We start from the raw sequence: 19,554 nt of genomic DNA, 5'->3' as shown, positions 1-19,554 counted from the left end.
AACTGTCAAGGAACAAGAGACCAACGCAGATTCTAATGAAAGGCTGATACTGAGAAGATCTGTGTGGGAGATTAAATATCCTGAAAGACTTATAGACTTGCTAACCTGCCTGGAGAAGAGGTATTTGAGGAAAGTGAGTGGTAAAGACTCACTCAAGAGTGTGCTGGTAACCTCTCCTCTCTAGGTAGTTTCTACACTGGGTTTATGGAAATGTACTACGTGAGTTGAGAATTTAATGCATGTGTTAGATAGCTGTTAGCTGTTTTATATATGTGTAAATAAGAGTTAATTAGATTTTATTTAAGAAGGAAGATATAGAGATATGTTTGTAGAAGATTATAATTTAGAGACACTCCCTCATAAGGGACAGTATTATGAACATAGGAATTTGGAGATGTGCCCTGGAGGCAGGGTTGGAAACCCTGTATGGCTGTGTGCAGCAGTGCACCAGAGATGCTCTGCAGTTCGTTTTATTAAAGTTTTATTCCTTTCTCATTCCCTGGTTTGTTATTAAATGAACCCCAAGATCTTTACAAGGACAGTCTCCCAACCTCCCCCACTCCCATGAGGAGATAAATCAATGTTGTATGACTCATTTGTTCTGAGCAACCATAACTAAAGTTTGGTAAACTGTCAAATAGCTTATTAGCTGCACTTTGGATTTTCAGTGGGTTTGGGTCTCCCACTCTCTTGGCAAGAACCTAAACAGTATTTTTCATAAAAGCCAAATAATACAACAAAGTAATAATCCCTGCTTGTGCTCAGTGATGTCTTTCTAGCACTCCTGTTTTTGTTCTCCCTTCCAGCTGGCTGTTGAGTGTTCCCTTGGTATAATTTACCATCATTTTGCATGATAATTCTGGCTTCTAGAAGCATAAATGAGTTGTCTAATGCAACTTGGTTTTTATGGGTTTGCAAAACAGAAACAAACAGACAAAAGGAAAAAATCTCTCACATACATAGAGAAATGTAAGGTGGAAAACGTGTAAGCAGGACATACAGAAGAAAAAATGTCTGCATTCTGTTCCGGGTTTACCACTGGTTTTCTTTGTCAGATTTAAGAGAAAGTGGAATGGCTGGGTTCCCACATCCTTACATTTGTGACCTGTAAATGGGCTAAGTGATTAACTCTGTACCTTGGCAACGTATCAACATTTCAATTTCTAGCCGAGTATCAAATATGAAACCTAGCTGTAAATTTAAACCACAGCATATCCAGTAGATAAAAATTGAATCAGTCTCTTCTGTTCTCCAGCATCGTCTCCATGTTAGATTTTACATCAAAACAATGATGCAGAATAAAGCTTCCATTTTTACTTATTTCGTCAAAATCCTTCATGTTTTTTAAAGGCAACACTTAGGAAAATCCATAAAACCTTCATGTTTAACTTCTCTGATGTTTGTAGATGGACTCAGTACTATATAATGTGTTTGTATAAGAGCAGTAACCTGGCAAGACTTCCTCAATAAAGTATAGTTTGCTGCATGATTTGGTAACCAGTAAGGTGCAGAATGAAGAACTACAGATTTACATGACGTACGGTATATACACAGTGGGAAAACTCTTCATCCCTCCTCTGCAGCCAGGGAAGGTCCAAGACAGAGGAAATTGCATGGTTCTATGCAGAGGGAGGAGAAGGATTTGAGTATCTATAGCCTTCTGCTGGAGTTGTGTCAGAAAATAACATAGAAGTCCAATCTGTGAAGGCTGGTGGGGTTAGGTTTCGAATCTGGCCAGGGCTGCTCCCCTTTAGAAATGTGCTGGCCCCCTGGCAAATTGAATTTTTTGCTGGTAAAGACCCACCGAAACTTGGGGTTGAATTTGGCTCATGGTGAGACAGAGCATTATTTTTCTCTATTAAAATTTTATTTTATTTTATTTTAATTCCATTACTTTTTGTAAGATTGAAAATCTGCACTTGAAAGTGGGGGGAGGAAAGGCTTAAGCTTTTACTGAACAAGTTATGATGCCTTAGCATGCTGAGTGAAAACCACTTGATCTCTGGCAAGGAGAGACATTAATTACATTAGATAAAATCATTTATTTTTTCAGGGTTGAAGCCAGTTTCCCTTGTGTTCAGCAAAGGGACCAAAAATTCCCAGCAAAAGTGAGAAAGACCCATGGTTAGATTCCAAAGTAACTGCCAATAGAAAAGGTTTAACAAATGTCACCTGACTTAGTAGGAATTTCCCCAGAGAGAGGATGTGGGTTGGATCTAAAGGCTTAAGTAGGAAAACCCATTCTCCTTTACTTACAATCTGGATATGCCAGGACTTTGAGATACCTAGATCTATACAAAATTTAATAGCAGGTTATAAGTTTTAATAAATGTCCTTTCTTCTTCCTCTTGTAACTACTCTTTCTCCTGCATTAACAGTTATTTCTCTCACATTACATTTTTCAGTTTATGCTTCATGTAGTTGTTGTCTTGCATATTTATCTGTTGCATTTGGCCTGATATTTGGTGTAGATAACGCCACTCAATCCTCTTTACTGCATCATTTAAGGGAGTTCACTTGGAGCACCTCTTGAACCCATGCTACTAAATTGTGTTCCTTGTGGGTGGATCTGTTTGGTCTTCAGTGGTTCACCCGCAACTGCTAGTAACAAATGGCTCCAACGGCCGGAGATAAGACATTAGATGGGGAGGGTTCTGAGTTGCTGCAGTGAATTATTTTCCAGGAGTCTGGCTGTTGGGTCTCACTGACATGCTCAGGGTCTAACTGACTGCTGTATTTGGGGTCAGGAAGGAATTTTCCCCCTAGGTTCCACTGGCAGAGACCCTTTTTTGTTTTGTTTTTGCCTTTCTCTGCAGCTTGGGGCATGGGTCACTTGCTGGTTTGAACAACAATAAGTGGTGGATTCTCTGTAACTTGAAGTCTTTAAATCATGATTTGAGGATTTCAGAAACTCAGGCAGAGATTATGGGTCTCTTACAGGAGTGAGTGGGTGAGGTTCTGTAGCCTGTGATGTGCAGGAGGTCAGACTAGATGATCACGATGGGTTGCTTCTAGCCTTAAAGTCTATGAATCTATGAGCTGAAGCTAATAGGAGAAAGTTTGAACTGGAACTCAAGCATATAAAGAGTGACACGTGATAAGTACAACAAGCTGGGCTTTAGCACCACTGCGGCATAACAGTGATTTTCCAGTAAAAGTTTCTTGCTGTGTCTGAAGGACAGGCATAGAACACACTTGTTATGGCACTGAGGAAATAAACCTGTTTAAACTATATTACTGGTAAAAATGCAGTTATAGAAATGTAGCATTTAATCATTGCATAGTCTTCTGATGTGTATCTGTGATCACAAGAAGTGATTTTAATTGCTTGGAGAAGAGTTAGATGAATGGTTTAAACAAAGTGTAAATAACTATGATAAAATTAGGATGATGAAATTCATTTACAATATTAGATAAGAAAGGAGATTCACAAAACATTCAGCTGTTGACATAGGCATTTTATAAGATGAGGACCATTTCTCCAGTTTGTCCAGATCATTTTGAATTTTAATCCTATCCTCCAAAGCACTTGCAACCCCTCCCAGCTTGTTATTGTCTGCAAACATTGTAAGTGTATTCTCCATGCTATTGATGAAAATATTGAACAGAACTGGACACAGAACTGATCCCTGTGGGACCCCACTTGATACACCCTTCGAGCTTGAGTATGAGCCAGTGGTAACTACTCTCTGGAAATGGTTTTCCAACCAGTTATGCAACCACCATATAGTAGCTCCATGTAGGTTGTGTTTCCCTAATTTGTTTAGGAGAAGGTCTTGTGAGACAATATCAAAAGCCCTACTAAAGTCAAGATATACCACATCTACCGCTTCCCCCCATCCACAAGTCTTGTTACTCTGTCAAAGAAAGCTGTTTGGTTGGTTTGACATGTTTTGTTCTTGACAAATCCATGCTGACTGTTACTTATCACCTTATTATCTTGTAGATGTTTCCAAATTGTGTGCTTAATTATTTGCTCCATTATCTTTTCAGGTACAGAAATTAAGCTGACTGGTCTGTAATTCCCCGGGTTGTTCTCTTGTTATAGATGGGCACTATATTTGCCCTTTTCCAGTCCTCTGGAATCTCTCCCATTCTTCCATAACTTATTGAAGATAATTGCTAATGGCTTAGATATCTTCTCAGTCAGCTCCTTGACTATTCTAGGATGTATTTCATCAGGCCCTGGCTACTTGAAGACATCGAACTAGTCTAAGTAATTTTTAACTTTTTCTTTCCCTACTTTAGCCTCTGATCCTACCTCATTTTCACTGGCATTCACTAGGTTAGCCATCCAATCACTACTAACCTTTTTGGTGAAAACTGAAACAAAAACGTCATTTAGCACTTCTGCCATTTCCACATTTTCTGTTACTGTTTTTTTCCCTCATTGACTAGCAGGCCTACCCAGTCCTTGCTCTTCCTCTTTTTTCTAATGTATTTGTAGAATGTTTTCATGTTACCCTTTGTCTATAGCTAGTTTAATCTAATTTTGTGCCTTAACCTTTCTAATTTTGTGCCTACATATTTGTGATAACTGAGTTAGGCAAATTACTCAGCTCACTTGCTAGAGAAGCCTGAGAATAGGGGGCTCCCAGACTCAGTTTGACTGTTTTTTGCATTCTCTTCAGCAGATGAGTCTGCAGCTGAAGTTTCCTTGGCAACAGAATGCAGATAGCATAATGTTCTGTGGCACCTGTCTATTCATCTTCACAGATCGTTCCCAAAATAACCTACAGGTTAGCTGGTTATGATAAGGCAGCTGATGACCTAGTATGAGAGAGTTCTGGATTTAGAATACCCTACTTCCATTGTCTGAAGTTGTGTCTGTATGTGGACACTTGTGTTCAAGTAGTAGATTTGTTCCTTTTTCCTCATTATCTTCAGTACTCCCCTTTGTCTCCAAGTAGAAAGAAACATAACAATATTAGCCCTAATCTTCTCCGTTTATCCTTCATTAGTATTGTAGCTTGAGGAATCTTAATGCTGTGGGCTAACATATGTTTTCAAATGTACAAGGATGGTATAGTTTTTACTTCTAAAACAAGCTCAAGTAGATCCCTCATATCCTTTTTCTTCACAACCCCTCTAATGCTAACAATGATTACTTTTCAGTTTTCTGTAACTTCCAATATTCTGCATGTTATGATTAAGATATGCAGTACCAAAAGTAATCTTTAATACTATGAGGCTTTCTTCCACTAGGGATGCTATGCTATATGGAATTTTCTCCAGTAAGAGGAGCAGAAAGATCTTTAGTACATTTGTTATCAAACTTAACAGCATAGCATTGGCTGCTCAATTTTTATACTTTTATCCATAACCCAAATGTTACCCTCCACCGTAGCTATTTGTGGAGTAAAGGCCTCAAGTTTTTGCTCCATAATATTATTTCATGGATTTTATTACTTGCTACATCTCATCCAAACCAGCTCAGCCCCTTCTCCCTTCGGATTTTCTTGGTAGGCTTCCAATATTTAGGTGGCAAACTGGAACAACCATCTGTTTCACTTCAAATAAGAAGTACAGAGGCACAAATTAAATATCTCCAAAAGCCAATCGTCAAAACATTAGAAGAGGAAGGAGAAAAAACACTCTAGCTTTCAAAATAAGTCAGTTGTTGCAAGGGAATCTACCCTTCATATAAACAGAGTAGCTATTTTTCAAATCCCATAGCCAATCATAACCCAACCTTCAGAATCCACTGTGGATGAATCGTTAAATTGAAGCAAGATCAAAATCTTCCATCGTCACCTCATTGTTCCAGTCTTCCAGCACCAAGACCTCCCTAGCAAGATTCTTCCTCCTTGAAAAACGCTTCAGTCAGTTCTGCAGTCAAGTGCAGTCTGATAGGAAACTTCAAAGAGCAGAGACATTCCGGCTACAGCCTCACAGCAGAGAACACAGCTGAACAAGAACTTCAAAGTGAGAAGTTGTCTGCTGACGAGTTTCATGTCTGACCCACAGCATGATCAAAACTTTCTACCCCCTTACCCTTCTGGTACTTAACATCTCAGTGGACAAGACTGTACTCTCCTGGATTAGGTAGAGAATCAAGGTGAAAACACAGTAGAATTTTGCTAATTTGCACTAATACCTGGGCGACCGACTGAGAATTACTGAAATTGTGAATTAGCAAAATTGAACAAAACTGAACAAAAAAGCAAGAAGGGTCAGGGATGAGAAAATGAACTTTTTTTCATGTACATTTTCAATTGCAGTTTATTTTTAAATGATTAATACTTCATAATATACTAGTAAATGGGATTAGGGTATTTTGTAAAAATAATGAATTTTAGTAATACAAGACCTCATTAGAGCATATGCTGTTTTGCTGGAATTTTCAGAGGCACTTGCAAGAATGAAGCATCCCAGATCCCACTGACGTTCAGTGGCAGTTGGGTGCCTAACTCCCTGAGACCTCCTTTCAAAATTAAAGTCTTTTAAATTTTTCTGCAAGGTGCGAGACTACCAGGTTTTTAGAATGAAAACCAGGAAATGTTGGATGATTTACCTACTTTAGGTGAGATTTTATATATCTATACATAAAGATAACTACATATGGGCAACTCATTTATAAACAGACCTGAACTTTTGTCCCTACCTTTGAATCTAACCTTTTTATGAGGCTCAGGAAAGTTTGAATCTTGACCACTTTTCTCCCAATTACTTTCCATTTTTGTGCACTGCTACATTTTCTGTTTCCTGTCAAGACTGAGAAGAGCTGAAATACCCAAACTGATAGTTCTTTCGTTACTTTTGGTGCTCCCTGAAAGTGGAAATGCAGCTGAAAATCTCATGAGTAAGCATGTTTTGGGGAAATGTTCATGCGAGTCTTGTAGACTGAACATGTGGCTAATATCTGGAAAAGCATGCAAACTTTCATATGATTTCCTGAATCTTTGGGGGCTTCACAGTTTTTGTTTTAAACTCACAAAAATGTTGGAAGTACTCCCTAAATTCAAAGCTGTTCAGTTGAAGCTTTATTAACCAATCAAGCTGTGCAGCTGAAACTAGCAGTGTAGTAACATAGGGAAGAAATGCTATGCTATGCATATAGATTTGTTCTGGCACTTCTTGTATAGATCTTTATACTGGATTATCTCTAATAGCATTAGCTTGATCAGACATATTGCTTAAATTCAGTGCTAACAAAGACTTAAAACAAAACAAAATCCTTTGAACATTGCCATTAAATTACTGGCATGACATCAATCCCCTTAACAAATTCCCTGCTTTTCTCATGGCCACAATATCCCAAGATAAAAGGGAAGCACAGCAACTGAGTTATCAATTACTATGATATCTCTACGGACTTGTGAATTAAAAGCTGCTTGCATCCATCCCCACATCTTTATCCACAATGTTTTACTGAAATACAGTAGGTTCTTAAGCAAATATTTAGGAAACAAAATGTGACTAGCTTAACACTTCCTTACATTTAACGGGTTTCAGAGTAGCAGCTGTGTTAGTCTGTATCTGCAAAAGAAAAGGAGTACTTGTGGCACCTTAGAGACTAACCAATTTATTTGAGCATAAGCTTTCGTGAGCTACAGCTCACTTCATTGGATGCATTCAGTGGAAAATACAGTGGGGAGATTTATATACATAGAGAACATGAAACAATGGGTGGTACTATACACACTGTAACGAGAGTGGTCACTTAAGGTGAGATATCACCAGCAGGAGAGCCTGGGGGGGAAAAACCTTTTGTAGTGATAATCAAGGTGGGCCATTTCCAGCAGTTAAAAAGAATGTCTGAGGAACAGTGCGGGGGGGGAGGAGCGAGAAATAGTTTTACTTTGTGTAATGACCCATCCACTCCCAGTCTCTATTCAAGCCTAAGTTAATTGTATCCAGTTTGCAAATTAATTCCAATTCAGGAGTCTCTCGTTGGAGTCTGTTTTTGAAGTTATTTTGTTGAAGAATTGCCACTTTTAGATCTGTAATCGAGTGACCAAGGAGATTGAAGTGTTCTCCAACTGGTTTTTGAATGTTATAATTCTTGACGTCTGATTTGTGTCCATTTATTCTTTTACGTAGAGACTGTCCAGTTTGACCAATGTACATGGCAGAAGGGCATTTCTGGCATATATCACATTGGTAGATGTGCAGGTGAACGATCTACAACCTATCCTGAAGGACGACCCATCACTCTCACAGATCTTGGGAGACAGGCCAGTCCTTGTTTACAGACAGCCCCCCAGTCTGAAGCAAATATTCACCAGCAACCACACACCACACAACAGAACCACTAACCCAGGAACCTATCCTTGCAACAAAGCCCGTTGCCAACTGTGTCCACATATCTATTCAGGGGACACCATCATAGGGCCTAATCACATCAGCCACACTATCAGAGGCTCGTCCACCTGCACATCTACCAATGTGATATATGCCATCATGTGCGAGCAATGCCCCTCTGCCATGTACATTGGTCAAACTGGACAGTCTCTACATAAAAGAATAAATGGACACAAATCAGACGTCAAGAATTATAACATTCAAAAACCAGTTGGAGAACACTTCAATCTCTTTGGTCACTCGATTACAGACCTAAAAGTGGCAATTCTTCAACAAAATAACTTCAAAAACAGACTCCAACGAGAGACTGCTGAATTGGAACTAATTTGCAAACTGGATACAATTAACTTAGGCTTGAATAGAGACTGGGAGTGGATGGGTCATTACATAAAGTAAAACTATTTCTCCCTCCACCCCCCCCCCCCCCACTGTTCCTCAGACATTCTTTTTAACTGCTGGAAATGGCCCACCTTGATTATCACTACAAAAAGTCCCCCCCGCCCCCACTCTCCTGCTGATAATAGCTCACCTTAAGCGATCACTCTCATTACAGAGTGTATAGTACCACCCATTGTTTCATGTTCTCTATGTATATAAATCTCCCCACTGTATTTTCCACTGAATGCATCCGATGAAGTGAGCTGTAGCTCACAAAAGCTTATGCTCAAATAAATTGGTTAGTCTCTAAGGTGCCACAAGTACTCCTTTTCTTTTACATTTAACAGGTATTCAGCCAATAGCTATAAGAGAAGATAAATTATACAACAAATATTGCCACTAATGAACCTTAGAGAATTTATAGGACAATTTGTTGTATATAATGATATTTTTAATAAACATGAAACCATTTCATAATATTAAATTAAAAACAAACAAATGATTAAGATAATATTTACATTTAGCACCATCCACATTTAATGGCTTGAGGCAGGAATTTCCATAAACTAGAGGGCCTGTAACTAAAACTGTATCTCGTTGTTTTAATAGACTATGTGGGTGGTTTCACCAATCAGCTGCAGAAGATAAGACAATTAATTCTAGAACACTGATGGTAATTAATTTTGCTAAATGATCTCATTTTTATAAATTGAAAGGACTTTAAATCGCAATGAGTAATACATTGAGGTAAATGATTAGCATGATCAGTTAAATGCCATGTTTAATGTAAATAGTTTTATCACTTCTGTAGGGGGAAGTACATATGCTTTAATGGTTTACTGCAATTTAAAAAAAAATTTTTTTTTGGTTTATAATACAAACATTTATAAAATCTGTTGTGGGTCCTAGATACCTTTGCCTTAAATTTAAAATACAACACTAATTTTTTAAAAAGTAATTAGTGATTTTGGATATCTGTTTATGGAGCAAACCATTGTACCTACAAGTACTTTAGAATAAATAGCTAGTATATGTGGCTGGATGAAATGAATATTCTTATCTTCTGGACAGCATACTAAGTTTAATTTGGGAAACATCAGGTTAAAAAGACAAGTAGTCTCCATCTTTTCTGTCCCAACATGTCCCCAGGTCAAGAGGAACATTAGGAGGCTAGGCCTCCATACTGTGGGCCAAACGGTCACTATATTTGCCAAAGATGCATATAAATAGCAAACTGTACCTGTATTCAGAGCTGCTAGTGGTGGATCTCCAGGACCCAAAAGCCTCATGGTGTCAGGACAAATGTATCACAACTTTTTCTACCTACATGAATTGCTGAAGGCTTAATGGACTTTTGAAATGGGAAAGCTCTAGGTCAGAATGAGCTCTCCTAATCCACTTTGTTGGGCTCTGCAGGATTAAAACCATGCCCATCCTTTCTGGCTTCCTCACATAATGTCTTCTGCCCCAGTACATCTCAGTGGAGAACCCTTCATACTCATCTTCTCTTTCTATCAACAAATCAGCTATGAAAAGTAGAGAAAGAATGAGGCAAATGAGGAATGACTTACTCCATTTTACAGCTGGAATAAGTTGGATGATGTAATTAAGAGGTGCTATAGTAGGCTGACATGTTTACATCCATAGGACTGATCTGTGAACATGACTTTTCTGTAAACTCCACCCTATTCCTGTATCTGTTCCAAGACTCGCTGGGAACTAGCAGATATTGATATTAGCTGGCTCTGGGCTCTGACCTACCATGGTGCTTTATGGCAGCCATAGTGTGGTTGGGAAACCTGACCCACATAAAAGAATGGGGACATGAGATATCTGAATAAAAGCATCAACACCAACATTTCTGAATTGAAAGTTTTCAGGCTTTGGTTGAAAACCAAAAACTTTCCAGTTTTCAGGTATTTAATTTTTAAATGAAAAGTCTAATTTTTCCACAGAAAGCAGAGACTTATCATGAAAAATTTTGTTTTATGAAAGGCCCAATTTTCTGGCAAAAAAAAAAATCAGTTTTTAGTAGTAGTTGTACATTGATTTAGAGATTGCACCAGTTGCTGAAATAATCCTTTAGAGAACACCTTGAATTTGTACATGGCAAAGTATTATGGTGTATATCCTAAGTATTCTGACAATTTATTTATAGCCTTGTTTTACAATGGAAATTATATTGCAAACATTGCTGTATGAAGATTATATATGTTTTAACTAAACTTCTGAAATATTTGATATCCAAATGAGAAAGTTGGCAGACTATATGATAAACTAACAAGATATCTAAATGTATGTATGGGTGCGTCAGCATAATCATAAATTGAATCTTTGCTTTTGGATTAAGACTTAAGCTTTTAGCAAGAAGGTTGTAAGAATCAGTTTCTTTACAATACTTCTGCTTCTGAGCAAGTCTTGGTTTAGCTGTTTTCTTGTTTCCCATCTTTCCTATAAATTTTTTTAATTGTAGGTGATTCAGAAAAAGACTTGTGATAAAAGCATGAAAAATGAACAAATTATTGTTCTGTAGGGGAGTCATACAAGCATGACTTGACTGTCAAAGGTATCTGTAAAATAGAAAATAACAAGAATATATTACAATGATATAAAATTTTAAATTGAAGAAGAGATTCACAGTAACTTTCAATACTGAGTTTTTTTGCAGTGCAGTCTTTGATATTGGATGTCATTTATTTTTACGTATAGAAGTATGTTGACACTATTAACATTAAAAGGTTTGACCTTTCTGTACGTGTAATGTCAGTATAACCTTGCTGGATCCTGTAGATTTCAGCACTGGTGTGGTTTTCATCCCAAACATGTTGGTATTCTAAATACGATTTATTTGGCTTTTCTTTTTCCATTAAGCAATTCTATTTTAATGCATTTTAGCTTAGCCTTAATTCAGTATAGCAATGTCCCAAGCACATAGGGAAAAACACAATTAAGCATGGTATCTGTTTTATTTCATACTACACAACAAATTTTGCACAAATCATGCTGACTAGTTAGTGTTCACAGTGGATATATGGCATTTAGACTAATTATAGTAACTCACTCATATTTGTGCAATGCATGACTTAAAAATTCTGGTAAAATATCTTTGTGTTAATGTTATAGTAACTAGTTTTAACATAAAACTAGCCAACTATGAAATCCAGCTGTCAATTGAAATGAAAGGTTTCAGAGTAGCAGCCGTGTTAGTCTGTATCCACAAAAAGAAAAGGAGTACTTGTGGCACCTTAGAGACTAACAAATTTATTTGAGCACAAGCTTTTGTGAGCTCCAGCTCACTTCATCGGATGCACTGCATGCATCTGATGAAGTGAGCTGGAGCTCACGAAAGCTTGTGCTCAAATAAATTTGTTAGTCTCTAAGGTGCCACAAGTACTCCTTTTCTTTTAATTGAAATGAAGTGGCAAAGAATATTGGGATGCATTTGACTTTCCAGAACATGTAGATATTCCCTATTTGATGTTGTGATTTTTTTTCTAGACACTACCCAAAACAGTCCTTCACTACAGTGGCAGATACACCAGAAAACCTTCGTCTGAAGCAACAAAGTGAATTGCAAAGTCAGGTAATCATTGACTTAGTTCTTGTATTTCACTAATATTAGATAATCAAGTCAATTTTTCTATCAGCTTCTCATTGCAGTATGAGTGTTCTTTTGGTATTAGGTTTCAGAGGAGTAGCCGTGTTAGTCTGCATCAGCAAAAACAACAAGGAGTCCTCGTGGCACCTTAGAGAAACAAATTTGTTTGGCGTAAGCTTTCATGGGCAATAACCCACTTCATCAGATGCATGGAGTGAAAAATACAGTAGGCAGGTATAAATATACAGCACATGAAAAGATGAGAGTTGCCTTACCAAGTTGGGGGGTCAGTGTTAATGAGGCCAATTCAATCAGGGTGGATGTAGCCCATTCCCAACAGTTGACAAGAAGGTGTGAGTATCAACAGAGGGAAAATTTCCTTTTGTGGTGATCCAACCAATCCCAGTCTTTATTCGGGCCTAATTTGATGGTGTCAAGTTTGCAAATTAATTCCAGTTCTGCAGTTTCTTTTTGAAGTCTGTTTTTGAAGTTTTTTTTTGTTGAAGAATGACTTTTAAGTCTGTTGTTGAGTGTCCAGGGGGATTGAAGTGCTCTCCTACTGGTTTTTGAATGTAACGATTCTTGACGTCTGGTTTGTGTCCATTTATTCTTTTGTGTAGAAACTGTCCGGTTTGGCCAGTGTACATGGCAGAGGGGCATTGCTGGCACACGATGGCATATATCACAATGGTAGCTGTGCAGGTGAACGAGCCCCTGATGGAGTGGCTGATGTGGTTAGGTCCTGTGATGGTGTCCCTTGAATAGACATGAGGACAGAGTTGTTAATGGGGTTTGTTGCAGGGATTGGTTCCTGAATAAAGACTGGGAGTGGCTGGGTCACCACAAAAAGTAATTTCCCCTCTGTTGATACTCATACCTTCTTGTCAGCTGTTGAGAATGGGCTACATCCACCCTGATTGAATTGGCCTCGTTAGCACTGGACCCCGCCCCGACTTGGTAGGGCAACTCCCATCTTTTCATGTGCTGTATATTTGTACCTGCCTACTGTATTGTTCACTCCATGCATCTGATGAAGTGGGTTATAGCCCATGAAAGGTTATGCTCAAATAAATTTGTTAGTCTCTAAGGTGCCACAAGGACTCCTCGTTCTTTTGGTATTGGTGTTTAAAGGACTGTAATTCAGTTGAAAAATTATTTGTATGGCTTTGGAGTAGGGACTGACTTTTTCCGTGTTTGGACAGTGCCTAGTACAATGGGGTCCTGGTTCATTACTAGGGTTAAGTGTTATGGTAATACAAATAAATAATAATAATAATACCATGGCTAACTCAGGGAGCCCACTTCTGACCTTGTTAACACTGGTATTTACACCATTGTAATGTGATTGACCACCCTGCACTGAAAGTAGGGGCGCCATTGTCCAGGCTTGCCGGAGGAAGACAGTAGAGCTTTATGGCAGTGGGAGGGAGGAGAACAAGATCAGAAACTGCTGCAGAAAGGTGGTGTTGGTTAGCTTTGCAACACCGACTCACCCCCTTGTAAGGGTGGAAGGCTTTAAAGGTGCAAGTGCTGGCTTTGGAAACCCCTTTCTCCATGCAGCAGGCAAGGCAGCACCCCGTCTCCCTCCCCCTCCCTGAGGTGTGATTATCAGGTGGGTTTGAACCTGCTGTGGACATTGTGCTAGATGCTCCTTTTTAGGGGGGGCTGGGAAGGAATTTTTTCCCTCACCACCATATTGGCTTGGGTGGAGTCGGGTTTTTTCACCTTCCTCACAGCGGATGTTAGGGAACACCTATTATGGTGAGCGCAAAAGGTGTGGTAGGCTATATGTTGCAACTTATTTGGTAAGTGTGAGGCGGATGTCCAGTGCAGGTATTGCATAGGGAAGGCATCCAATGACCAGATAAATGGCCTGATAAAGGACTTAAAAAGGAGGAGCTGGTTAAAGGAATGGAACGGTGTGAGGTTTGGGGTTCCTATGGTTGGAATGGCAGGGAGCCAACCCCCCTTTCTTATAGCCCATCTTACCCCTCCTATGAAGGGGTGTGGATGGTTAGGTTCTGGCAGTGGATTTGCTGGAGGGACCTGGATGGAAAAAGAGGGGGAGCTGGTGGAAGCCTCCTTCCCGGGTAATTACAAAACAAACAGGGTTTACCTGCACTGTACGCTTTTATTTGTCAGGTAGTCCCAGACATCTAATAATAAAGTTGCAGCCTGATTAAATCCTTATCAAGTGTTTCCTGTTCTCCTTTCGGTATAGCTGGACAATGTCATCACTTAAGTTATTCCTGAGTCACAAGAGTGTATGTAAGATCAGAATCAGGCCCAAGGGGTTCTTATGCACTAAGCAAACCACAAAATGTTGGCTCATTTCAGCCTACAGTAACACAGTTATTAAATATTTAGCTGCTCCTAATATTTGCTTGTCCTGGATGATTGCCTAAATGGTGGAGGTGGTCCCAATATATACCATAAGAATTCATGTATAAAGCTCTTTTTACTCAAGTTGCCATTAAAATATTACCAGTCAAAATTGCCACAGCCAGGTTAATGAGAGGCATTAAAAATGCATAGTAAAAGGAAAATAAAAATTTTGTTAACTGATACATAATTCTTTGACTCTACATAAACAAAATATGCATGTTTATTTGCTTATGGTATTCTGTGGTATCTATAATCTCCAGTTTCCATTGTCATTCAGTTCTTAACATCTTGATATATTTGTTTTCAAATTATTTGTTTTCTTATTATTTGACTTTTATGCATTATTTGGAAATTGCCTTATATAAAACTATTGATCAGGCTTTACTGAACTTTATTCTTGTGATGGTTGGCTATTTATGGGTGTATTCTTATCTTGCTGCACTGAAATTTACTTGCAAATCTCACAGTACCAATAATTGGAGTAATGTGGCAAAAGCCCAGAAAGCAGAATTGAGAAGATATCTTTTAATGTTCTCCTCTTGGGAAGCTCTTTATAGAAGAATGGGTGAAGCAATGGGAATTGTAACGGAAAATGTTGGTGTCAATATTTACAGTAATACATATATGGAAGACTTAACATTTTTTTCTGGTGTGATTAAAGTTTGATCCACGGACCAAATATGGCCTACAGAAGTTCTGCCATGCAACATATGGATACACTTATCTGTAAAGAGGAAGGTTCTGTGGAAGTTACATTTCATCTTGATTTAAGTAGCTTAGAGAGCTGCAGTTTGCTTATTTTTATTATGGTGCGGTGGCAGCAGCACCATAGTTAAGGTTGTATTATAGAGTTCAGTTTAACAGAAGCTTTAAACCTTTATTTTATAAAAACTTCTTTGAAATGGGTAAACCCAAAACATAGAATATAAACTTTGAGTCCTATTTGAACTTTTCATGGGGGATTGATGAAGATGAATTGATTCAGAAAGAATAATAAGATTTCTAAAGTTAATCCTTCTGCAGTTTTTTCACTGGATTTTCTCATTTTTCTTCATACCCTTTCTGCAAGAAATCTAAAACACCCTGGGACAAGTCCTTTGTCCACTTTGTTGCTTGTCACGTGCAGATTCCCACAATATCAGTTATACATTGGTACAGATGCTCCCTGGGTTACGCAAGACCCGACTGACGCAAATCCACACTTACGGAAAAAGTTCCGTAAGCTAGAAATAGGAGGGTTTTTTTTTGTTTGGTTTTTTTGCGTAATGGTTGGGTGTACGTTTCTGACGTACGCAAAATTTGAGTTATGCAAGGCGTTCCGGAGCGGAACGATTGCATAAGTCAGTGAGTATCTGCATTATTGGTCTATAGTGATTTTATAACTTTTTAGCCATAACAGAAAAATGTCCATGTTAAGCTGAACCCATTGAATTTGATGACAAATCTGATTTGTCATGAATGCCGTTACTCACTTCCAGAGGGAAGGGGAAAGTGGGAGAGACACTGACTTTTTCCCTATCAAATGCCCTTCTAGCCTACAGGATTGTTCCCTGAGTTGGAAAAGAGGCGACAATAACTTCAAATCTCACCTCTTTTAACTGATGTTGAAATTCGCATGCAACTCACTACCTTTATTACTAACTAAAGCCATGAACCCCAACCTAGGAGGCAGTTAAGGAAGAGCTTCTGATAACTCTCTCCCACACCCATTTTTTAATAAACTTACAGAGAACTTGTAAAAGGTCACTGCAGGCTCAGAACCCAGGTCTCTTACACTGCTACACTACGAAATTAGGTCTATTTTTTTACAAGTCGATTTTTAGAAATCGATTTTATACAGTCGATTGTGTATGTCCCCAGTAAGCGCATTAAGTTGGCGGAGTGCATCCTCAATACCTTGGCTAGCATTGACTCATGGAGCGGTGCACTGTGGGTAGCTATCCCACAGTTCACGCAGTCTCATTGGAATTCTGGATTAAGCTCCCAATGCCTCATGGGGCCAAAACATTGAAGTACAGCCCTGCCAACCTTAAGCTATTCTTTGGGTACATGTCATCAGTCACTCCCCCCTCTCTCCGTGAAAGCAATGGCAGACAATAGTTTCGTGCCTTTTTTCCTGGGTTACCCGTACAGATGCCATACCGTGGCAAGCATGGAGCCCGCTCAGCTCACTGCTGCTCTTGTGAGCATTGTAAACATCTCACGCATTATCCTGGAGTACGTGCAGAACCAGGTTAAGAGCATGAGGGTGCTTGTGATGAGATCATGGACACAGACGTTTCTGAAAGCATGGGCTGTGGCAATTGGGACATCATAGTGGCAGCGGGGCTGGTTGATACAGTGGAATGCAGATTCTGGGCCTGACAAAGAAGCATAGACTGGTGGGAATGTATAGTCTTGCAGGTATGGGATGATTCACAGTGGCTGCAGAACTTTCGCACAAGTAAGGCCACTTTTCTTGAACTTTGTGAGTTGCTTTCCCCTACCCTGAAGCACAGGGATACCAAGATGAGAGCTGCCCTGACAGTTGAGAGCAAGTGGTGATAGCCCTGTGGAAGCTTGCAACGCCTGACGGCTACCAGTTAGTCGGGAATCAGTTTGGAGTGGGCAAGTCTACTGTGGGGACTGCTGTGATCTAAGTAGCCAATGCAATCACTGACATGCTGCTTTCAACGGTAGTGACTCTGGGAAATGTGCAGGTCATACTGGATGGCTTTGCTGCAATGGGGTTCCCTAACTGTGGTGGGGCGATAGAACGCATATCCCTATCTTGGCACTGCACCACCTTGCCAACCAGTACGTAAACCACAAGGGGTACTTCTCAATGGTGCTGCAAGCACTGGTGGATCATAAGGAACGTTTCACTGACATGAATGTTGGATGGCTGGGAAAGGTGCATGATGCTTGTATCTTTAGGAACTCAGGGCTGTTCGAGCAGCTGCAAGAAGGGACTTACTTCCCAGACCAGAAAATTACCGTTGGGGATGTTGAAATGCCAATAATTATCCTTGGGGACCCAGCCTACGCTTTGCTCCCGTGGCTCATGAAGCCATACACAAGCAGCATGGACAGCAGTAAGGAGCAGTTCAACTATAGGCTGAGCAAGTGCAGAATTGTGGCAGAATGTGCCTTTGGCGTTTAAAACTTTGGCACAGTTTGCTGAGTAGGTTAGACCTCTGCGAAAGCCATATTCTCACTGTTATTGGTGCATGCTGTGTGCTCCATAATATCTTTGAGAGTAAGGGGGAGACGTTTATGACAGGGTGGGAGGTTGAGGCAAATCGACTGGCGGTTGATTTTGCGCAGCCAGACACCAGGGCTATTAGAAGAGCACAGCTAGGCGCACTGTGCATCAGAGAGGCTTTGAAAACCAGTTTCATGACTGGCCAGGCTATGGTGTGACAGCTGTGTGTGTTTCTCCTTGCTGCAAACCGCCCTCCCTTTGTTGATTTTAATTCCCTGTAAGCCAGCCACCCTCCCCGCTTGGATCACAGCTGGCAAAGGAAATAAAGTAACTATTGTTTTGAAACCATGCATTCTTTCTTTATTAATTTTAAAAAAATGAGATAATTGACAAGGTAGCCCGGGTGGGGTGCGGTGCAGGAGGAGGGAAGGACAAGGCCACATTGCTTATTATAGCCACGCTACAAATCAAAATTGTTCTGTTGCTTGGGCCATCCTCTGGAGTGGAGTTGCTGGGTGCCCAGAGCCTTCCCCCGTGTTCTTGGGCATCTGGGTGAGGAGGGTATGCAACCTGGGGAGGAGGACAAGCGTTTATACGATGGATGCAGTGGAGGGTCTGTGCTCTTGTTGGCTTTCCCGCAGCTCCAACAGATGCTTCATCATGTCCGCTTGCTCCCCCAAGAGGCACTTCATCACGTCTGTTTATTCCCCCATTAGTCTCAGCGTCGCGTTCTGCCTCTGCTCTCCGTGCTCACTTAATTCTTTCCTGGCCTCTGCCACTGAATGCCTCCATGCATTAAGCTGTGCCCTATCAGTGCGGGAGAACTGCATGAGCTTGGCAAACATGTCATCGTGAGTGCGTTTTTTTCGCCTTCTAATCTGCGATAACCTCAGGGACGAAGATGACAGGGGGAGCATAGAAACATTTGCACCTGGGGGGATATAAAAAGGGATTGTAAAATTTAAGATGATACATTTCTGAGAACAAAAGGGAGAGACTTTCACAGTGAATCAAGCAATTCACAGCACATGTGCTTTAGGTACAAGGTCGCCTTTTGCCTTTTATATTGAGCGCCTGTCAGTATGATGACACACCACAGATGGCTGGGCAACAGAATTTGGTTTCCAGGCAGCCTTGGTAAGCCTTTTGGTATGCGGAGTTGGCTTCTTCCGCCTTCATAACTTGTGGGAATGGTTTCAAACTGCAGCACCATCCTTTCCCATAGCAAGCAATGCCAGTTGGGTTTCACATTTAAAAAGAGGGGCTGTGGTTTTTGGGTGGATGTGCAGCACACACCTCCCCCCACGCCACCGCGTGGCTATTCTCTGGGATGATCCCTTCACCTCTCCTCCCACCCCGTGGCTATTCTCCCAGATTATCCCTTTTAGCCAAGTGCAAACAACCCAGCATGAACGGGGTCCTTTTACTGTTCCCTTACAAAAATTCCCCTATTTCAACCAGGTGACCCTGAATATCACTCTCTTGAGGCTAACACAGAAAGATATAGACCGAATGTTGCTTGAATGTGACCAAAACCCAGGACCATTCGCTGCCATGCTTTGTGCTGCAATGATTCCAGACTACTTGCTACTGGCTTGGCGTGGTAAAGTGTCCTACCGTGGAGGATGAAATAAGGCAGCTCTCCCCAGAAACCTTCTGCAAAGGCTTTCAGAGTACCTCCAGGAGAGCTTCATGGAGATGTCCC

The 19,554-nt window shown here is 40.2% G+C and overlaps 1 protein-coding gene across 2 annotated transcripts in view; it reads left to right on the top strand.

Moving 5' to 3' along the window:
• NEBL (nebulette) overlaps positions 1–19,554 on the top strand; it is a 379,942-nt gene that overhangs the window by 118,216 nt on the left and 242,172 nt on the right. For both annotated transcript variants that reach the window (XM_037890826.2, XM_043541304.1), the window contains exon 3: positions 12,181–12,265. In XM_037890826.2, the coding sequence (XP_037746754.1) occupies positions 12,181–12,265 (85 nt within the window). The remainder of the gene's footprint in view (positions 1–12,180; positions 12,266–19,554) is intronic.

The sequence above is a fragment of the Chelonia mydas genome, chromosome 2 (genome assembly GCF_015237465.2).
Source record: "Chelonia mydas isolate rCheMyd1 chromosome 2, rCheMyd1.pri.v2, whole genome shotgun sequence".
Classification (NCBI taxonomy): Eukaryota; Metazoa; Chordata; order Testudines; family Cheloniidae; genus Chelonia; species Chelonia mydas.
This window is presented reverse-complemented; position numbering and strand designations above follow the sequence as displayed.